This window comes from Astatotilapia calliptera, chromosome 23 (genome assembly GCF_900246225.1).
Source record: "Astatotilapia calliptera chromosome 23, fAstCal1.2, whole genome shotgun sequence".
NCBI classification, from domain to species: Eukaryota; Metazoa; Chordata; class Actinopteri; order Cichliformes; family Cichlidae; genus Astatotilapia; species Astatotilapia calliptera.
In genome coordinates this window covers 3,747,870-3,771,070 of record NC_039323.1, presented here as the reverse complement: position 1 = coordinate 3,771,070, position 23,201 = coordinate 3,747,870, and the positions used below count along the sequence as shown (strand labels likewise).

The window sequence follows — 23,201 nt, the reverse complement described above, 5'->3', positions numbered from 1 at the left end:
CACTTCATCAAGACTCAGCAGATCATGTGTCATATAGTATGATACAAACTGGTGTTTAAGGTCATCCTAGCGTGTTCGTTCTTTTAAAGTGAACAAGCTCCAAAACGAGTCATACACTCTTAGTTTACAGCTTTATATTATTACTTTAAACAACTTGTGAGTACTTAACATTTCACACTAAATATGCAAAGCCCTTGTTTTTATTTTGCGCTCCCGAAACTCCCATCACCCCTGTATTTAGTCACCTGTGTAATCACAAATTAGTGTTTTAAAAAAGTGCAGATCTGAAAAGACAGCGCAACATATAAATGTTCATTGAACTTACTGCAATGTCTGCAGAGAGCCTAGGTGGAGTGCAAACATACAGAATGCAACACCAGATCTGACTATACACTTCTGATACACTTTAATACAGCGGTCCCCAACCTTTTTTGCGCCACGGACCGGTTTATCCCCGACAATATTTTCACGGACCGGCCTTTAAGGTGTCGTGGATAAATACAACAAAATAAAACTAGTACCGGTACTGAAAAAAAGAAGATTTATTCATAACACACGTGAAAAGACCCAGGAAAACCGAGTTAACGATAAAAACGATAACAAAATAATGCTGAAAACCGATAAAAACCCTGAAAACCATACATTTCACACCTGAGCCTCAACTGTCGCGGCCCGGTACCAAACGACTCACGGACCGGTACCGGTCCGAGGCCCGGGGGTTGGGGACCGCTGCTTTAATAGACCTCTCTGCATTGAATCATATCTGTTATTAATCTCTGGCTGTGTCCCAATTCAGGGTCTGCACGCTTGAAGTACGCGCACTACGCGTACTACGTACGGTGCGTACTATAAGTACGAGAAGTGTGGAAGTGAGAGGCTTGTGAAATGGGATGGTATACGCTTCGTCGCGCTGTTCAGGTTGCCTAGCAACCATGATACTAACACATGATACTAGCGAGACAGCATTGTTTGACAGAAATGAAGGAGAAAAATGTTTTTCTCCTTTTATATATATATATATATATATATATATATATATATATATATATATATATATATATATATATTAGGGGTGCAACGATACTCGTATCGATATTGAACCGTTCGATACAGTGCTTTCGGTTCGGTACGCATATGTATGAACAATACAAAATTTGTAATTTATTTTATCAACTTTCCTTCTGACGATGCTGTCTGTGTTGAGCGCTCAGTGAATCTGCGTTCGACTACTCCGCCTAGGCTGCACTGTCGAGCGCAGATCCACTGAGCATTCAACACAGACAGCATTGTAGCATGCATGCTACAAACTTTACCCGAGTCATTTAGACAGCCGTTAGCACATGATTCTCCTTATGGGGACCTGATATGTTTAATATTGTGGCGAGCTCAGACAAGGAGGAGACAGAGGTATCGTTTGGTCTTGCTTCCCGTGAGCTAGCCAGGGAGCACAGCCGTTTATTGACATCTGCAGAAGAACACTGCCGCTAGCTAACTGCTCAGCAACCGCATAGCAACAACAACAACAACACACAAGGCGCCCTCTGACCCCGGAAGGACACACCGTCGCAGCGAGAGGGCGTCACCCGTCACTATGGCAACATAAACAAAACATAACTGTACAAACAGAACCCCGAACAGCCCTGACCCGCTACAATATGCTGCTGAGAATATAGCCCAGAAGAAGCGTATAGTATAGCTTTTATTTTGGAAAGAGCCATTTCTCTGTAATAAACTCTCTTTTCCAAAGGAGTGATTCCTCAATCAGATACAGGTGTTACCGCGCCAGATCCGCGGCCCCGAACCGTAGTAAGGAAACCTCTGGCAGTTACTTGAAGGTTCCGTAACTGACTCGTAGCCGACAACAGCTTACTATACAGGTCAACTCCGCTAGCAAAAAGATCGAAGGAGGCGTAGGAAACTGCTTCACCGAACTTTATTTCTTCTCTAAGGCACGAACACCGCGTACAGTGGGCTGAAACAGTTTACTCATAGCGAGCATCGCCGACACAACTCTGGCTGTCGAGGGAGTTATTATATTCCTTTTATTTATTTTCTTTTCGTCTCTTCTGTAGCTAACCGTTACTTTTCCCCTGCTCCGCTCTCTCTCTTTACACACACACACACCAGGCAGTCCCGCTACACACATCCCGAATACATTTCCCATCAGGCTTCATCCTTAAAGGGCCATGCCTGTAACACAGGGCTTTCAAAATCGCTAGCCCGATGTCCCGGGGCTAGCGATTTTTCCAGTCGTACTACCAAAATCTATCTCTGCCCTGCCCGTCGGGCTATTGTAGGAAGGAAAAATATATGTCAATGCTTTTGCATTCTTTCGGAAATGTAGCTGGGTAATTATGTCATTGGCATCGGTGAGCCACTGTCAATATGTGACATATTGAAATCGCGTTTGAATTTGCGCTTGTTTTTTGCTTTCACTTTGCAAATGTCCAGGTGCCTTCTTTTGGCGCACCGGCCAGTCACGACCGGCGGGGGAAAAGTCACTCGGGTCAGAACATGGGGTGCCATCATCATCCCACTTCTGACACCAATGTGGCGAGCTCAGACAAGGAGGAGACGGAGGTGTCGTTTGGTCTTGCTTCCCGTGAGCTAGCCAGGGAGCACAGCCGTTTATTGACATCTGCAGAAGAACACTGCCGCTAGCTAACTGCTCAGCAACCGCATAGCAACAACAACAACACACAAGGCGCCCTCTGACCCCGGAAGGACACACCGTCGCAGCGAGAGGGCGTCACCCGTCACTATGGCAACATAAACAAACCATACCTGTACAAACAGAACCCCGAACAGCCCTGACCCGCTACAATATGCTGCTGAGAATATAGCCCAGAAGAAGCGTATAGTATAGCTTTTATTTTGGAAAGAGCCATTTCTCTGTAATAAACTCTCTTTTCCAAAGATGAGTGATTCCTCAATCAGATACAGGTGTTACCGCGCCAGATCCGCGGCCCCGAACCGTAGTAAGGAAACCTCTGGCAGTTACTTGAAGGTTCCATAACTGACTCGTAGCCGACAACAGCTTACTATACAGGTCAACTCCGCTAGCAAAAAGATCGAAGGAGGCGTAGGAAACTGCTTCACCGAACTTTATTTCTTCTCTAAGGCACGGACACCGCGTACAGTGGGCTGAAACAGTTTACTCACAGCGAGCATCGCCGACACAACTCTGGCTGTCGAGGGAGTTATTATATTCCTTTTATTTATTTTCTTTTCGTCTCTTCTGTAGCTAACCGTTACTTTTCCCCTGCTCCGCTCTCTCTCTTTACACACACACACACCAGGCAGTCCCGCTACACACATCCCGAATACATTTCCCATCAGGCTTCATCCTTAAAGGGCCATGCCTGTAACACAGGGCTTTCAAAATCGCTAGCCCGATGTCCCGGGGCTAGCGATTTTTCCAGTCGTACTACCAAAATCTATCTCTGCCCTGCCCGTCGGGCTATTGTAGGAAGGAAAAATATATGTCAATGCTTTTGCATTCTTTCGGAAATGTAGCTGGGTAATTATGTCATTGGCATCGGTGAGCCACTGTCAATATGTGACATATTGAAATCGCGTTTGAATTTGCGCTTGTTTTTTGCTTTCACTTTGCAAATGTCCAGGTGCCTTCTTTTGGCGCACCGGCCAGTCACGACCGGCGGGGGAAAAGTCACTCGGGTCAGAACATGGGGTGCCATCATCATCCCACTTCTGACACCAATGTGGCGAGCTCAGACAAGGAGGAGACGGAGGTGTCGTTTGGTCTTGCTTCCCGTGAGCTAGCCAGGGAGCACAGCCGTTTATTGACATCTGCAGAAGAACACTGCCGCTAGCTAACTGCTCAGCAACCGCATAGCAACAACAACAACACACAAGGCGCCCTCTGACCCCGGAAGGACACACCGTCGCAGCGAGAGGGCGTCACCCGTCACTATGGCAACATAAACAAAACATAACTGTACAAACAGAACCCCGAACAGCCCTGACCCGCTACAATATGCTGCTGAGAATATAGCCCAGAAGAAGCGTATAGTATAGCTTTTATTTTGGAAAGAGCCATTTCTCTGTAATAAACTCTCTTTTCCAAAGATGAGTGATTCCTCAATCAGATACAGGGCTTGCAAAATCGCTAGCCCGATGTCCCGGGGCTAGCGATTTTCGCAGTGGGGCTATTCTCGGAAAAGTGGTTGCAGGAGGTGAGCTGGCTTCAAACAAATGATGAACGCACAGAGATGTGGTGCAGAATGTGCCGTGAAAATCCCACTCTAGCGGACAAAAACAGTGCTTTTTATATGGACGCAAACGCGCGTTGCAACTTCTTATCTGGTGCGTGTCTTTTATTTTGACAGCGAATGCGCACATGCGGACCACTTATGTGCACCCGTGTAAATAACATAATGTTCTGCCGGGTGTGTTGTTGGTTTTCTCTCGATTTCTGAGTCGACAAGCGCCTTTGTTACTGGGACCAGTCATTTTAAGAAAGGCCCCCATTAGAAGCCATGAGAAATGCAAGAAATGCATTATTGCTCAGTCTGCAATATCTTTCCCAGAACAAACACCAATTGCAAATAACATACTAAAAATAAACCTGAAAAATCTGTTTATAACAGCGTACTATGTTGCAAAGAGTGAACTACCACTGGCAAAATTTAGCAGTCTTTGCAAACTTCAAAAAGCAAATGGCCTCGATCTTGGTTCCACTTGTCTCTTACCCGTGACTTCAGCGGAAATTTCAAATTCAGGATCTGACACAGACTGATTCATGTCCTACACAGTTCTTACAAGTTCATAGAAATTTCTGTTCAATTAGAACCAAGTATTTGAGTTGATGATTGTAATTTTTATACAATGTTGTAATTTGTTTTTCAACAATTTTTTGATTAATGTTTTGTTTCCTTTACAATATTATACTTTAATGTATAATATTGTAAAGGAAACAAAACATCAATCAAAAAATTGCTCTCTTTTTTATTCGGGCTACTTACATTTATTTTGGGCTACCAAAAACTGAAGAGTCCCTGCCCGAAGGGCTACCAGGGATTTTGAAATTTTGAGAGCCCTGAGATATATTTATTTTTTTAATTACTTTTGTTTCAGCAACATTAAATTTAAAAACTGTACTTTTGAGTTAAAATATATATTTATAATTTTAATAAATGACAAATTAAAAAGGCATGAACATTTTTTTGTATCGAAAAAATATCGAACCGTGACACCAAAGTATCGAACCGAACCGTGAATTTTGTGTATCGTTGCACCCCTAATATATATATATATATATATATATATATATCAATACATGAGCGGGACACAGAAAGGAATTGGCAAGAATACCAGAGGCGCAAAACACCAGCTACTGGTAGACAGAACAATCAGCCGAGACTGCAAGACCAGACTGACCAACCTGTGCACTGCCTGGATTGATTACAAGAAGGCCTATGACTCAATGCCCCACAGCTGGATACTGGAATGCCTAGAATTGTACAAGATCAATGGGACCCTAAGAGCCTTCATCAGGAACTCAATGGGGATGTGGCGTACAACACTAGAGGCCAACTCCAAGCCCATAGCACAAGTCACCATCAAGTGCGGGATCTACCAAGGAGATGCTCTGTCCCCACTGCTGTTCTGCATAGGCCTGAACCCCCTCAGTGAGATCATTAACAAGACTGGCTACGGATACCGACTACGGAACGGAGCAGTTGTCAGCCACCTCCTGTACATGGATGACATCAAGCTGTATGCCAAGAGTGAACGAGACATCGATTCACTGATCCACACTACCAGGCTATACAGCAATGACATTGGAATGTCGTTCGGACTGGAGAAGTGTAGTCGGATGGTAACAAAGAGAGGGAAGGTAGTCAGAACTGAGGGGATTGAACTACCAGAAGGCAACATTGCAGACATAGAGGACAGTTACAAGTACCTGGGGATCCCGCAGGCGAATGGGAACCATGAAGAGGCCGCTAGAAAGGCTGCAACCACCAAGTACCTGCAGAGGGTCAGGCAAGTCCTGAGGAGTCAGCTGAATGGTAAGAACAAGATCCGGGCCATCAACACGTACGCCCTGCCCGTGATCAGGTACCCTGCTGGGGTAATAGGCTGGCCAAAGGAGGAGATAGAAGCCACTGACATAAAGACAAGAAAGCTCCTTACCATGCATGGAGGGTTTCACCCCAAGTCCAGCACCCTGAGGCTGTACGCTAAGCGGAAGGAAGGGGGCCGGGGACTGGTGAGTGTCAGCACCACAGTCCAGGATGAGACAACGAACATCCAAGAATACATTGGGAAGATGGCCCCAACTGACCGAGTGCTCAGTGAATACCTCAGGCAGCAGAAACCCAAGAAAGAGGAGGGAGACGAGGAACCATCATGGAAGGACAGGCCCCTGCACGGTATGTACCACCGGCAGATAGAGGAGGTGGCTGATATCCAGAAATCCTACCAGTGGCTGGACAAAGCTGGACTGAAAGACAGCACAGAGGCACTAATCATGGCAGCACAAGAACAAGCTCTGAGTACAAGATCCATAGAGGCTGGGGTCTATCACACCAGGCAAGACCCCAGGTGCAGGCTGTGTAAAGATGCCCCAGAGACAATCCAGCACATAACAGCAGGGTGCAAGATGCTAGCAGGCAAGGCATACATGGAACGCCATAACCAAGTGGCCGGCATAGTGTACAGGAACATCTGTGCCGAGTATAACCTGGAAGTCCCGAGGTCAAAATGGGAGATGCCCCCAAGGGTGGTGGAGAATGACCGAGCTAAGATCCTGTGGGACTTCCAGATACAGACGGACAAAATGGTGGTGGCTAACCAACCGGACATAGTGGTGGTAGACAAACAGAAGAAGACGGCCGTAGTGATCGATGTAGCGGTTCCGAATGACAGCAATATCAGGAAGAAGGAACACGAGAAGCTGGAGAAATACCAAGGGCTCAGAGAAGAGCTCGAGAGGATGTGGAGGGTGAAGGTAACAGTGGTCCCCGTGGTAATCGGAGCACTAGGTGCGGTGACTCCCAAACTAGGCGAGTGGCTCCAGCAGATCCCGGGAACAACATCGGAGATCTCTGTCCAGAAGAGCGCAGTTCTGGGAACAGCTAAGATACTGCGCAGGACCCTCAAGCTCCCAGGCCTCTGGTAGAGGACCCGAGCTTGAAGGATAAACCGCCCGCATGGGCGTGCTGGGTGTTTATTTATATGTATGTATATATATATATATATATATATATATATATATATATATATATATATATATATATATATATATAGATATATATATATATAGATATATATAGATATATATAGATATATGATATATGACTGACTTTAATTATTAAACATTCGCACATAAATAAGTGACGTCATATTGAGTACTTTTGACAGTTCACTCTTCGGCCACTCCATCTTATTAGGGAAATTCCATATACATAAATGAAAATTTCAAAACTCAACCCCATCATTTAATTTGTTTTTGATTGAAACTGAATATTACTTAAGATAAGATAAGATAACCTCTATTAGTCCCACACGTGGGAAATTTGTTTTGTCACAGCAGGAAGTGGACAGTGCAAAAGTTATGAGGCAAAAATTAGAATACAATAAGAATAAATACAGTACACAACTGTACAGAATAGAATAAAATAAAATACTATATACAGTAGAATAAAATAAAATAGATATACAATAAGATAAAAATAGAATACAAATACAAATACTATATACAACTGAGTAAAAATACAACGATGACAGAAAGGATTATTGCACTTAATATTATTGCATATGTATGGATGTGTGTGCTTGATCAGTTAAAGTCTTTATTATGGAGTCTGACAGCAGTGGGGAGGAAAGACCTGCGAAATCTCTCCGTCCCACACCGTGGGTGCCGCAGTCTCCCACTGAAGGAGCTGCTCAGTGCTGTCACAGTCTGCTGCATGGGGTGGGAGATGTTGTCCATCAGGGATGACAGCTTAGCCGCCGTTCTCCTGTCACTCACCACCTCCACTGGGTCCAGAGGGCATCCTAGAACAGAGCTGGCCCTTCGGATCACCCTGTTCAGTCTCTTCCTGTCCCCAGCAGAGATGCTGCCGCCCCAGCAGACCACGCCATAAAAGATAGCAGAAGCCACAACAGAGTCATAGAAGGTCTTCAGGAGTGGGCCCTCCACTCCAAACGACCTGAGTCTCCGCAGCAGGTACAGCCTGCTCTGCCCTTTCCTGTAGAGGGCGTCTGAGTTATGAGTCCAGTCCAGTCTATTGTTCAGATGAACACCAAGGTACCTGTAGCTGTCCACAGCCTCAATGTCCATACCTTGGATGTTCAGTGGTTGCAGTGGAGAATGCTTGTGCCTGCGGAAGTCTACCACCAGTTCCTTGGTTTTACTGGCGTTGATCTGGAGGTAGTTCAGCTGGCACCAGTCCACAAAGTCTTGGGTCAGACCTCTGTACTCCTTGTCGTCCCCATCAGTGATGAGGCCGACTATTGCAGAGTCATCAGAGAACTTCTGCAGGAAGCACTGGGTGGAATTGTGGGAGAAGTCTGCAGTGTAGATGGTGAAGAGGAACGGAGCCAGAACCGTTCCCTGTGGGGCCCCCGTACTGCAGACGACCCTGTCCGACACACAGCCCTGAGTCCTCACATACTGTGGTCGGTCGGTGAGGTAGTCCAGGATCCAGGTAGTGAGGTGATGGTCCACTCCAGAGTTCACCAGCTTGTCCTTTAGAACCGAGGGAAGAATGGTGTTGAAGGCACTGGAGAAATCAAAGAACATGATTCTCACAGTGCTTCCAGCGGTCTCCAGGTGAGCGAGGGAACGATGTAGGAGGTGAATGACGGCATCATCCGCTCCAATGCCAGGCTGGTAGGCAAACTGAAGTGGGTCCAGTGATGAGCTTATTAGGCGCCAAAGCTGAGCCAGGACCAACCGCTCCAGGGTCTTCATCAGGTGGGATGTCAGAGCCACCGGCCTGTAGCTGTTGAGGTCCTTGGGGCGTGAAGTCTTTGGCACTGGTACAACACAGGAGGTTTTCCAGAGCTGTGGGACTCTTCCCAACCTCAGGCTCAGGTTGAAGAGGTGCTCCATCACCCCACACAGTTGGTCCGCGCAGGACCTGACGACCCTCGAGCTGATGCCATCTGGACCCGCTGCCTTCTTGCCATTAATCCTCCTCAGTTCCCTCCTAACCTGGGTGGTTGAGAGAGACAGGCTGGAGCCTTGTGTTGAGTGTGTATTGGATGCTGCAGTTGGGGGTGGGGGGGAGTGAGCAGGGTGAATAGAGGAGGTGTGAAGTGTCTGAGGTGGAACAGCAGCAGTGGGGGTGGGTGAGTCTGCAGCCGATGTTGCAGACTGCCTCATGGCTGAGTCAAATCTGTTGAAGAAATGATTCAGTTCATTTGCCCATCTCACATCCCTCCCAGGCAGAGAGTTCTGCTGTTTGTGGCCCAAGATGGTTCTGAGGCCTCTCCAGACTTCACCAACGTTGTTTTGTTGAAGCTGGTTCTCCATCTTCTGCCTGTAGCTCTCCTTCCCATTCCTTATCAGTCCCCTCAGCTCTCTCTGCACCCTTTTCAACTCCTCTTTGTCTCTGGGTTTGAAGGCCCTCCTCTTCTGCTTGAGGACGGTTTTAATTTCTGGGGTAATCCAAGGTTTGTTGTTGGAGAAACACCGTACAGTCCTGGTAGGTACAGTGTTATCCACACAGAAGTTTATATAGTCAGTAATGCATGTAGTAAGGCTGTCGATGTCCTCTCCGTGGTCATCACAAATCACCTCCCACACAGTCGACTCAAAACAATCCTTAAGAGCCTCCTCGCTCTCCTCTGACCATCTCTGTACTGTGCGGGTGGCTGGTGGCTCCCTGCGCACTAAGGGCTCATACACAGGGACAAGGTGCACCAGGTTGTGATCAGATCTGCCCAGGGGAGGGAGAGGTGATGAACTGTATGCCTCTTCTGCATTGGCATATAGTAAGTCCAGTGTTTTATTGACTCTGGTTGGGCAGGTCACATACTGGGTGAAGGTGGGCAGTGTGGAGTCCAGTGAGGCATGATTGAAGTCCCCTGATATTATGAGAAGGGCTCTCGGTGATTGTGTTTGCAGTCTGCTGACCACAGAGTGGAGAGAGTCACAGGCTGCATCCGCGTTGGCCGAGGGGGGGACATACGCTGTTATCGCGATAACATGCGAGAACTCCCGGGGCAGGTAGTACGGACGCATGCTAACAGCTAACAGCTCTACTTAAACTCTCTTAAATTAACTTCCAATAAAAAAGGTTTATCATTGATTGAAATTCATTCAGAAATGTTTAACGAATGAGCTGTCACAACTTTCAAGTACAAAGTTGTTATGAAGTCTGTCACATTCCCCCCTTTTTTTCTTTTTTTATCCTTTATTTATTTATCCTTCTTATTTCATTGTACTGTATATTGTTACTCTTATTTGCCTTGTATGTCTACTGTACAAACTGAACTGGAATGACTGACTGTTCGCTTTATAAGTTCAATAAAGTTTGGAAGAAAAAAAAACCTCTTCGGCTGCTCCCTTCTGCCGTATTTTGCGGCAAAATTATCCACACCCACCGCCGGGCTATGAATTGTGGGATATATGGGACCACAAAGCGTGCAGTGGACCACGCTTGATATTTGGGGAAATCGACAGCGCATTTGGAGTATGCATTTGAAGCACACTTCGAATTGGGACAGCCGTCGTCGAGTGGCGGTGACGTAACCGCACTTGAAATGCGTACTTCAAGCGTGCAGACCCTGAATTGGGACACAGCCTCTGTCTCTCTTTCACAGCATGTCTTTATCCTGTCTTCCTTCTCTCACCCCAACCGGTTGCAGCAGTTGGCCCCGCCCCTCCCTGAGCCTGGTTCTGCCGGAGGTTTCTTCCTGTTAAAAGGGAGTTTTTCCTTCCCACTGTTGCCAAAGTGCTTGCTCATAGGGGGTCATATGATTGTTGGGTTTATATCTGTATGTATTATTGTAGGGTCTACTGTACAATATAAAGCGCCTTGAGGCGACTGTTGTTGTGATTTGGCGCTGTATAAATAAAATTGAATTGATTTGATAGTTTGATTTATACCACTATCCATTTAGGTTATATGTATGAATCCAGTCAATAATAAAACAGCCAAAAACTTGGGTTTCCTCCTGTAAAAATAATTAATTTCAACAGTAAAACTGTTCTGTTTGCTAGTGAAGGACCCAGTTACTCAGACCTGAGTGTCCTCCTAGTTGGTGGTTGCTAAAATGATTGCAAAGTGTACAATGCTGCTCTGAAAACTTCTGATTGCTCAGGTCGACAGGTTTCACCTAACAAGTTGGGAAATGCACATTTTAGCCAGGCGTCAAAGCTTGTTTTATGACATAATTTTTCTGACCACATATCTGTATTAATTTCCATTCATAACCTTCTTTAATAATAATCAGGCCTCATACCGCTTCATTTCTGAGAGCCACGAGGACTGTTTCATAAACTAGGACAGGACATTTTCACTGCCATGTCCAGTAACTGTTGGTGCAATTTTATTTGCAAAAGCTAAATAAGCGAGTACCACTGATGCCACAATATCTTTAAAAATCTGACAAAGATAATGCGCATGTGCATTGTACAGTTTTATACCCGTGGCCCGAGCTTCTGTGCCACCGAGCGGCACAGAAAAGGTTTTAAAAACATCCACAAAACTAGAAAGACATTTGAATCACGACCACACATTTAATTCTAGAATTTATCACAAGTCTAAAAGGAAAACTAGAAAAACAAAAACGTTACAAGCAAGGAGAAACAAAGTGTGACATTTAATTTTAAAACGCTTTCATCTGCAACAAACTTTCACTGAGCATCTTTTTAAAAATGACGAGAACCTGAAACTCTCAAATTATTTTCAATAAAGTTTCATCAAAAAACAAAACAACAACAAGAAGAAAAAAAACCTTCTAAGGGCTTGGATACAGAAAGGAGGCTTGTGAGGTTAGGTCCAGGAACTCAGGCGTCTAAAGCCTCTTTCAGACATGCGCTCTTCTTCATTGAACTGACGGCAACAACGTATCAGCATCCTGATCACTCGTCCTTAAAAGACAAAAAATAAAAATGTGGAAATCGGTCTAGGTCAAACCTAGAAACATCCATGTATTATTGAAGCCAGCAATATTACATATCACATGTCTGAAAAGGGTTTAATAAACATCTGAATTTATTTTACACGCACGCACACACACACTCACGCCAACTTGCGGATGCATAACAGCTGTGATGTACAAACAAGGTAGGGCTGTATGATAAATACACTATCACTGTATCACAAAAGGATAAACACACTTCCATCGAAAATCGATGGGAATTGTGCCAAAAAGGGGAAAAAAAAATCCTGAATTTAAAAAAATGATTTTTTTCTTTTCTTCTTCTTCTTCTTTTTTTTTTTTTTTTTTACAAAAACAACATAACCACATCATTACACAACCGTCTCCAGACAGGCATCAGTAACGGCGGCCGAAAGCTCCGCCCTGCAGCCCGCTGCCCTGCATCAGCTGGTTCTGTCTGTTAAGCGCTCCGGACAGAGACTGAGATGTTCCCGTGTTCATGTAGCCGCCACGGCCTCTGAAATCAAAGACACACCGACATCAGCTCTGTTGTGAAACCAGCGAGGCTAGCTGCAAACAAAGCAAGACTGAATGCAGAAGCTACTCACCCAGCCATTCCTCCTCGTGTCATGTGGCTCTGTCCTGGGATAGCTCCATCCCGACCTGGAATTAAAAAAAGAAGAAAGATCCAAGTTAAGACAGCAGTGCTTTTATAGCTAATACCTTAAAGTGCAGGTTGACCTACCTTGCCAGGGTCTGTCTCCATCCATCTTACGGTTAGAATCCCAGTCACGACCGCCCTCCCTAATAAGACAGGAAAACGGCATTAGTGGACTATAAAAGTTGCTTATTGCGCTTGAAAAGAAGCCAACAGAGTGATATTCACCTGGGATTCATGCGCTTGTCATAGCCTCCACCCCAGGAGTCTCTTCCGTCTCTGCCGTGTCTTTCTGAGAAGTGCTGCAAAAGGACAAGACAGCTGAAATTTTCATATTCTCACATGCGTCTGCATATTCTACACACTAAAAGTTCAGCGTTTAGTGGCTTTTGCTGTTAGTTAAAGCTCTGAACCACAGCAACATATCAATACTGTGGGAGCTCACTTTAAAGAGCACTCGTGTTTGATATCCACACGCCAGGCCTGTGAAGCTGCAGTGCTCAGCTCAACTGTGTTTTATTTAACTTAAGTGGCTTTGCCGGTGTCCATGTTCCACATCTAGACTTCAACATGCAGAGTTTAGGAGTCAGGGTGGTGCCAACAATAAATATTTGTGGTTTTTGTAACTCATGGTGTTTCTTTTCCTAACAGAATAATATCTGGGGGAGGATGCAGGGTTCTTACCTGACCATCTCTGTCAGCACCCATATTACGGGTGTTGTCCCGCCTGTCCATCATCATGTCGTCTTGGTAACGTCCCCTTTCTCTGTGATCAAAATCCTGATAGCGACCGAAGTCTGAGCGGCCGTAACGGTCATCCATGGCCATACGCTTATCAGGCCAGTCATCCTTCCTAAAAAGGAACCACAAAAACCACGAGGATCGACCAGTGAGCAAAGCTGTATCCAGCAGATAAACGCAGCATGCATCAGTGTCACACACACGTCACTGTACCTGCCGTCCATGTCGTAAGGCCTCTTAACGGGGCGCCGCTCCTGTTCATAGCGCAGCTGCTCCTGCTGCCGTCTCAGCTCCTCGCGCTCCCTGAGGATCCTTTCCTGCTCTCGCCGCCTTTCGTACTCAATGCGTAGCCTTTCACGCTCCAGGAACTGACGCTCCATGCGATCTGCGTCGAGGCGCTGCTTCTCAGCCTGCAAATGAAATCATTTGATTACAGTTAATTCATACATTTTTTAGAACTAACAGGGATTAAGGTGAGAAGTGTTTATATGGGAGGAATGAAAGAAAATGTAGTGATTATGTGCAGAGTGCATCGGATTGAGAGTTGTACCAAAGGACGCATATTTGGAGGCAGAGAGGAGTCATGTGACGATACCTCCAACCAGTGTCTCTTCTTCATCAAGTGGTTTCGCTCCTCCCTCTCCCGGAAGAGACGGATGCGCTCACGCTCTCGGTCAGGTCGGAATTCCCGATTGCGATCACTGAATGAAAAAAGAAAAATCAGCTGATATTTATTATCCGATCAAAACCTGAGCTAACTGCTAATATATAGAAGTGTCTTTATGAATACATTCTGTGTTGTTAAGCTCCATGATGGGCTAAGTGTTATTTCTGTATTCATGATCCTTACGTGAATCTGCGTCTCTCGACCTCTCTGATCTCCCTCTCCCTCTGCCTTTGTCTCTCCCTCTCCCTTTGCTCCTTAATCTGATCAAATGACAAGATGTCTTTCCTCTCCTTACTCGAAGAAGTTCGGTCCCGACTCTTGGTGCTCTGAAGAAAGAGCAGAAGAGTGTGAAGACGGGCATGATCTAACCACTTCATGCATCAACAAAACAACACTGATTAAGAGGGAGATGGCAGTTACAGGGTCATTAATCATTACTTACCCTCTCCTTGCTTTTGCTCTTGGTTTTGACACTGATAACAGGCTCTCCCTTGGACTTGTCCATAACTACAGTCCTCTCATTTCGTCCTGTCAAACAATCAAAATTATTAATGTCAAGTATGTAATAAAGGTTGTTTTTTGTTTTTTTTTTAAATCATGTCCAGGTGGAAATTCTAACACATCTCACACCTTTGCCATCTTTTCCTTCTCCCTCAGACTTCTCATCCTTTCCATCAGACCTGCAGAAACATCCATATTGTCAGAAATCATTGAACAGTTAACCTGATCCTTATCTTGGTTTATACAAAGGGCTAAATGTCTGACAAACTACCCAGACACATGGCATGCTAAAAATATAAATACACCTGTGATATTTAAAACCTCACTGGGCCAAATTTTCCCAGCAGAAGAGGCACTTTTAGCGATATCACTCAAACACAAGTCAACGGTCTGGCGGTCTTACTTGGAGTCAGTGGAGTGTCTCCTGTCAGTGCTAGACCTCTTGGGGTCGTTCTTGTCAGCTGGCTTCTTCCCTGCAGGTTCATTTTTAGCCTGCAATGTTTAAACGGGAACACGTTTATTCACAAGACCAAGCTCAACATCAGCGTGTTTAAAGAAACAAATACCTCTGCCTTCTCTACAGCTTTCTAATTACTTCAGATCATTTCTAATCTTTGCCATTTCCAACCATTTTATTTGCTGCATGTTTTTTTTATTTAGAGCTAACACTTTAGTCTGATTACAACCATCAGTTTAACAAAGTTTTAGGCATTGCAATACAACTAAACAGAAAACAGACTGCTGCTTCCAAATGATCAGACTGTCAGATGAAATGTTAGTTACTTCTCCTTCTCCCCACACTCACCCGCTCCACAGAGATCATCCTGCCATGCAACTCGGTCCTGTGAAGGTGGCTGATACACTTGGTTGCTTCCTCTGTGGATGACATGGTGACAAACCCGTAGCAGCGAGCCCCGGGACTTTTGGCATTGGTCACCACCTTAGCTCCGACAACCTGCAGGACATTTATAAAGCCCATAAATATTATTTTTGCGTCCATGCAGAAAGTAACTGTCTGGTGACACTGGTGAGAGACTGTTTTCAATCGACTAACCTTGCCATATTTGCTGAAAAGCGTCTTCAGATCAGTCGCTCTGGTAGTGGAAGAGAGGCCACTGACCCACAGATTCCTGCTGCTGCTTGCTGCGGCCCCAGCTCCAGCACCTACACATGTGCACCATAAAATTAATGAGCACACAGCCACTGAAAACAAGACCACCAAGACAAAGAAGCCATTTGATTTACTCACCCTTTTCATCCTTCGACTCGGTCTTGCCATCTTTCTCCTCAGCGCTAAAGAAGAAGGGGAAAAAAAGCCATCAACCTACAACGGTGAGGATGTTGGCGAGGACATCCACGATCTTCTGGCACACATGTTTGTATTTCTGTTATATAGCATCTCTCATTGCCTACAGCGATCAACCCAACATGTACCATAGTGCAGTGATGTATTGGCGAATAAATGGAGTTATATCCTCTGGCAATCCGAATAGTTAGGTTTTTAATGGATAATAAAGTGGGACAGGTGAGTGCAAGGAATGAAAAATGGGGGAACCAAAACAAAACAAATGTACAAAACGTTTTTACCTCCAAAAGAGCATCCAAATTTTGCTAGCACAAAGGGGCCAAAGCAACAGAGATAACCATTTTTGGTTTCTAGTATACAGAAAGCAACAAACCTCTTTTTCTGATCATCGCCCTCTACAGAAGAGGACTCTTTCAGTGTCGAGGCTGAATCCGCAGCAGCTTTCTCTTCTGTCTTCTCATCCTCCTCAACCTTCTTAGCCCCCGTTTCTGAATCAACAGTTTCAACCTCGCCGCCCTGTTTGCTTACACTAACAGCCTGCGACATTTTGTTTTCACCGTCAAGTGTCTCTTCTGGGGCGTTCTGTTCCTCCCCAACCTCTTTGGGATCAGTCCCCACAACATCCCCGCTGCCCTCCGCATCTCCAGCGGCAGTCACGTTGGACTGGGCACCTGTGTCGGACACACTTTCTTCCCCTCCGGCGGTGGCTCCTTGGTCTTCTTCAGGGCTCGTCTCGTGGCTCTGGTGTTGATCTTCGTTATGCGGCTCAGATAAACAAGACCCGGCTACTTTGTCATTTTCTACGGATTTAACAGGAATAGAATGGCACATAGTTTAATCACTTCTGAAACACATCAATGGTTAACGAGGAACTGGCAAGGCCTGGATTAGGAACGTCATGACCACTGGCCTGTGCTCTTAGAACTATGTATTAAAACGATGGCCCTAAAGAGAGACTGGAAAAGGGCCCAAAGGCTGTTGGGACAACCGAGCAACTAAAGGGGCTAAAACTCATTTCTCAAGCTCAACCACTTCACTCTTTTCACCTGATCCAAGACAGACAAAGAGTAGAGTGCTGAAGAGAGCCACAACATCAGCAGTACACCGGAGGCTCGCTGAACTCCATCTTCTTTCAGCCTTTGAGACTTTTCCAGCGTCCATTGGTAGTGAGCAGACCTTCAGCTCAAGTCGAGCAGTTTCTTATCCAGCTGATTTATGATTCACCGTCTTTAAAAAGTCGTAAGAGTTGACAAATCTTGATGCATCTTCTTTGCCTTGACCTTCACGTGGCAACCTAGAAACACTACAATCACCTGCACAGCTTAAACCTCCCTCACCTTGAAACTGAATTGCTGGCAGTGTGAATCAACTTGTTAACCACAGTCACGTGAGCGTGTGAGAAGATATATGGTAACTTGACCGATATTTACAAATGAACAAAGAAAAGATCATATGTGGCTAAACAAATTTCAACACCAAGTCAGCAATTCCCTTTGGGCTTCCAGTCTCTCTTGTTGGTTGAAACTAAACAAAGTGTTTGCATTTTCAAGCTTAACACTGCACATCTACACCTCAACCTTATGATGAGCCAATTTCTTTTACAGTACCTGTTTCTTCTTTTGTGTCGTCAGCCTCTGGATCCTGAGCCTTTAACACAGAAAATTATGTCTCGTTCAAAACGTTATCGTGTTTTAACAGGCTCTGCAGGCGTAAGAAATACTTAGTAAACCTACCACATTGGCTGCTGAAAATGTTGCATCTTCATCCTTATCCAGCATCTCAAATTCATCCATCTGTTAAAATATATTCAAATAAACTAACATTAAAACAGAGTTACAAGTAAAGATTTAGCAGACAGGTTTCTAGTATTATCTCTCACCTCTGGACCTCTCGTGTCTTCTTCTGACTCGAGTGCCCTGTAGTCATTTTCTTCATTCATCCCCGAGTCGTCCTCTCTGTAAAAGTTCTCGCTTCCATACTCGTCATCTTCAGCCGGTATTCCGTTGTCATTGTCAGTCTCATCCAGAATGTTCATGTCAAGGATGTCCATGTCCTGCATGTTCTCATGTTCATGCTCATCCTCCTGATTATCCTCCTGATGAGACAAAGACGTTTTTAATACATCAGCCGTAGCATCCAAACTGGAGGAAAAGCAAGATAATCCTATCAATAAACTTACGTGGCCATCGCGGGAATCCTCCTCCATAGTGCCATCCTCCGGTTCATCGTTCTCCTGCTTGGTATCTAAAGAAAATACACTTTAGTTTAGTCTTCGCCTGATTTTGACAGGCGTCTAAATCTCTCCCACGCATATTCTGTTACCCTTGCTCTTGCTATACTCTTCTTTTATAACGAAATACCGTAATTGTTCACGAATGCTGCACAAGCACGAAATACAACGACATGACATATTACGTGCCACCTGCCTTGCAGAAGCCTCTCGGGCACAGCAACAAACGGAAAACATGCTGTTTTAAGAGCTTGCTGCAAACCTTACCTCTGGCAGCGCGTTTAGGTGTGACGTTGGCCTTTTTGGTGGTCAACTCCGGAGCGACGATAATCTCGTCCGGATTCCCACCCTCTTCCTCGATTGCCTGTTTGTCAAGAGCACGGCAAAAACGCTTTACAGGTTGTACATTCAAGCAACAGTTGAAATAAAAAACACGTCAAATAGGTGAATGCACGCAAATTAGCGGCATTAGCGAGTTATTTGGTACAAGCGCATGCTAGCACTTAGCATACATTTAGGGTCAACGGCCTCGTAGCGTAGTACGCTCGAAATTTTGCGGCTGTGTGAGCGTCAAACTAAACTTCTATAATGCAGGCCTTTATGTGCATTTTAAGCATTGTTATTCAGCGACTGGCTGTTTAAGGGACTGTAAAATTCAGACCTTTTTAAGACGCTCTGATAGCACGCTCTTCACGCCCGTCGTGTCCAGGTTTCGTTTCTTCAGCTCGGCCTTCAGGTCTATGACCCGCAGCTCCGACAGTTTGCGCACTTCTGCACCCTCCGGCACCTCCACATCTGCTGATGGGTCAGCCATCGCAAGACACGGGAAAATATCTCTTCAGCTTGCAATAGTAATAATAATATTCCTTCAAAGAGCCGTGTTTACTGGCGCCGCACAACGAATGGAAGCAGCGGGATTACTAAATTACTGCAAAATGGCGGATGCTGCAAGCAGAGGTGGTGACGACACAGCGCAGGCGCAGTGCAGCGATAGTGCGGCGACTGGCACCAATCAGCGACAAGGATCTGATGGCCGGGAGAGCGCAGAGTATAGTAAAGTAAGCAGCTGCTGTTACGCTGTGTTCACACCGAACGCGATGGACGCGAATAGAGCGTCAGGTTTACATGTAAAGTCAATGGAAAGGCGCGATGACGCGCGATTGCGGGTCCCGCGAAAATTCGGAAGCAGATTTGCGTCGCGAAAACGCCAAAACGCGTGAAACGCGCGTCAGTGTAGCGCGTCAGGCGCGTTTGACGCGCGAATAAAACCACGCGCGTGAGTTTTTGTGTTGCACTTTGTGCATACGCGCGTTTCGCGTCTACCGCTCGAGTTGGAAAAATCTGAACTCCAGCGTCAAATCGCGCCGCGACAACCAATCAGGAGCCTGGTGACGTGGCTGTTACCTAGGTCAAAGGGGCAGATCCAGCCAAAGCCTTTCATACTTCAATGGAGGGGAAGGCTAATCAATGCGGTAGCAAACAACTCGGAGCTGTACAACACCAGCTGCTTTCAGTACCGAGACAGGAATAAAAAGGACCGAGCTTGGAGGAAGATATGTGAAGAGATCGGGCAACCTGGTAAGTTCATTCATTTCTCTTTTGAAAGTTTTCACTGACCCGGGGAAGCCGCACAAAAGCTAGCAAGCCACCGCTATTTTCCCACTTACGTACAAATACCGTTCTGCTTTTATGCATGTTGTCATTTAGGAATATATTTTATTGTTTATTAATAAACAGTACACAGTGGTCCCGCTGTTCATCCGTCACTGCTTTGCTTTTTCGCTGATTTTTTATTGCACAGTACAGCATTGCATTCTGCAGCCTGATTGACAAATCTCCTGCGCTTGCCAAATTTATCACGTTTGGTTTTGATAACCATCGCGTCCAATAGAAAAAACAGCACAAAAACACCCATAACTATGAGCCTCATTCGGAAATAGACACCTGCACCGTGAGGGAAAAAGGCGCACGAAAGTGGCGGGCAGATGAAGACAAACCGCGGCATAATAATACTTTTACGTTTTGCAATCTACAAAGGTTTGCACTTTGAGAATCAATTGTGAGAACTGTGACCAGGGGCTAGTTATTCTGAGAACCCCTGCAATAAATGAGGGACCACTGTCTACTCTACGATTATTATATCCAACCTGTTAACATTTAATACTGTATTGATAGAACCAACTGATTCTGCAGCAGAGCATCCCCAGTCCCTGAGCTCCTGCTGCTGCACCCACAGATATGTACAGCAAGCACTGATACCTTTTTAGTCGGTGGGATTCCCTTGTGATCACCTTTACTAAATATCTACAACCAATCTGATTATATCCTGTTATTGTTTTTGTTCTTTTTTCAATGTTGAAATTAAAATCTAGTAGCAGCCTTCTCATTTCTTTGTGTTTTGTGCTGTTTTACAGGCCCACAGAGGAGGACGGCTCCGAGGCAGATGAGGGACGGGTCCCAGGACGGTCCATCGGCGGTGGAGCTGGCCATCCTGGAGTCCCTGAAGAGGCCACACCAGTCTCCAATGGAGCATTTCCTCCTCAGCCTTGTTCCTGCTCTGGAGAGCAGCTGGTCCTTTTTATTCCTGTCTCTCTGTAAATTCTTATATTTTATATATTTATGTTTAATGTTTTTCTGTTTGAGACTTTTAATATTATTTCAAATAAATGTTTATAATGACTAATGTCTCAGTTCTACTACACAGCAAATGTTGGCACACAACTTGACACATGTAGAATTTATTTCATATTATACTAATGACAAAATATACTGATACAGTGGGATGCAGAAGTTTGGGCAACCTTGTTAATAGCCATCATTGTCCTGTATAAATCGTTGGTTGTTACAATAAAAAATGTCAGTTAAATATCATACAGGAGACACACACAGTGATATTTGAGAAGTGAAAAGAAGTTTACTGGATTTACAGAAAGTGTGCAATAATTGTTTAAACAAAATCAAGCAGGTGCATCAATTTGGGCACCACAAAAAAGAAATGAAATGAATATTTAGTGTATATCAATGTGTGTGTCTCCTATATGATATATGGGGTGCCTTTGTCTGGATGTGCTTCCCATCCAGAGCTGCACAGCACAGAGGAAAGTTCCAGCGCTCCTGGAATCCCTCTGTGATGGAGCGCCAGTCTCCAGGTGAAGGCACAGCCATGAAGTCGTCCACTAGACAGTCCCAGATGGACGTCGCTGCCTGGGGGGTGATCTGGCTCACCGTGGACACACCGACTCTGAAACTGAACGCGATGGTCCTGAAGGAGTCCCCGGTGACAAGGAACCTGGACAAAATTGTTCAAAATCAGTATTATGTGTACTGCAGTTACAAAATACATTATTCAAATTCCAAAATACTTTTGTGATGTCAGATATAAATCACAAAACTTAAATCTTACATAAAACATTTTGTAATTATAAGGATAATTACAAAATGTATATTAGATAATATCTAAAACAGTTGTGTTTTGTTTTAACTTTAACATATCATAATTTGATTGGTAGCAACTTTCACTACAGTGAGCCAATCACTCATAATTCCTAAACATGTCAATCAGGTAGGAATGAAGTGAGACATTAATAGAAATAAAGAGTTGTGTGTTGACATGTAGCCCTTTCCTTGCTTAAATCATTAATATTTTTGAGAAATTAATCTGTGATAAGACAGCTTATCAAGATAGAACCATGTAACTAGAGATGAACCAAACTGTTCAGTTTTATCTAACTCTGTTTTAATAAAGGCTGTGACCCCTGCTATAGAGTCTGACAGCTGCAGGGATTATATACAAATATTCAACTATCCCAGAATTAAACCAGGTCTAAATAAAAAGGAGTGAGTATCACTACAAGGTTAACTCAGTGGTGCTAATGCTACAGTTTGATATCAGCAAACACCGAGCGCATACATTGATGTGACACCACAGCCATGCTATCATTCAAACACTGATAACAGCATAAATCGAATTAAATCGGGACTTGATGAGAGCTTCTGAGTATCACTAGAAATATTATAAACAGTCGTCTTTGTACCACAGTTTGCTTTCAGTAAACACCGAGAGCATTCACTGTTAGCATAGCACATCCATGTTAGCAGTGTATAACTGGATGGATTAGCATATTAGCACAGATATCAATAAAGGACTACCGTATTAAATAGTTTTACTAACCTCAGGCAGACGGACAGGCGCTCTGCAGGTGGGATTGAGCGCCTGTAGTTGGTGTTTAAGCGGGCGATGCTGGGACCGACGAGGGAAAGCAGGTCCTCAAACTGGCCGACGGTGATAGCGCTGGAATCGGCCGTCATCCAGGCGCAGCTCCTGGAGCAAGTGGTGAAACTCACCAAACTGCTCATGCCTCTGGAGGACCTGATGGACCCAGGTACGGCGAGGACGTCTTTTACGCCGCTGCTCTGCTCTCCACAGTACATAGAGAAGGGAGACTCTCTCTTCAAGCGCTAGCTCGATAGCTGCCATCTTGCAAAGATACCAGTCTGGCACAACTCCCTCCCACATTCCTCATGCAAGCGTTAAAACACAGACAGCTATTTTAGTTAGGAGCTCTTCTTTTCTGCTCCCATCATCTTCATCCTTCTTACCCTACCTCTTACATCCTCCTCTGTTACACCAAACATATCCACTCGCTCCACCCACTCCACCCTACCTGCACTCTTTTTCACATGTTTTGTGCACTTTCCCTTGCTTTGGATGGTTGACCCCAAGTATTAAAATTCTTCCTCCTTCACTGTTACACCTGTCTCCCTCTCATTCACACACTGCTGACTTTTATTCCTTTTCTCTCCAGTGCATACCTGCACCTCTCCAGGCCATCTTCCACCTTCTTCCTATTCGTGTCATCTTTGAACGTCATAGTCCATCTCTGCAAGCAAGAATGATCTCAGATGTAATCTCACCCCCAACTTAAACCCATATGTCCCTCCAGCTGCACCTCACCACTGTCTTACTGTCTTCATACATTTTTTTCTAATGCATGTTACAAAAAGGTTAAAGGTA

The 23,201-nt window shown here is 44.9% G+C and overlaps 1 protein-coding gene across 2 annotated transcripts; it reads right to left on the bottom strand.

The window, feature by feature from the left end:
* Positions 1 to 11,699: 11,699 nt before the first annotated feature.
* Positions 11,700 to 19,147, bottom strand: safb (scaffold attachment factor B). 2 transcript variants are annotated; one of them, XM_026158888.1, is made up of 21 exons: positions 18,849 to 19,147; positions 18,455 to 18,551; positions 18,137 to 18,201; positions 17,837 to 18,052; positions 17,691 to 17,750; positions 17,565 to 17,604; positions 16,331 to 16,757; positions 15,901 to 15,944; positions 15,706 to 15,815; positions 15,457 to 15,606; positions 15,055 to 15,143; positions 14,781 to 14,830; positions 14,593 to 14,678; positions 14,334 to 14,476; positions 14,034 to 14,184; positions 13,697 to 13,893; positions 13,427 to 13,595; positions 12,971 to 13,044; positions 12,830 to 12,888; positions 12,693 to 12,747; positions 11,700 to 12,601 (listed from the first exon to the last, which is right to left on the bottom strand). In XM_026158888.1, the coding sequence occupies exons 1-21, from the start codon at positions 18,999 to 19,001 to the stop codon at positions 12,481 to 12,483; spliced, it is 2,556 nt and encodes an 851-aa protein (XP_026014673.1). In that variant the 5' UTR covers positions 19,002 to 19,147; the 3' UTR covers positions 11,700 to 12,480. The 2 variants fall into 2 exon arrangements, with proteins under 2 accessions (XP_026014673.1, XP_026014674.1); XM_026158889.1 differs by having other exon boundaries at positions 14,079 to 14,184.
* Positions 19,148 to 23,201: the final 4,054 nt, after the last annotated feature.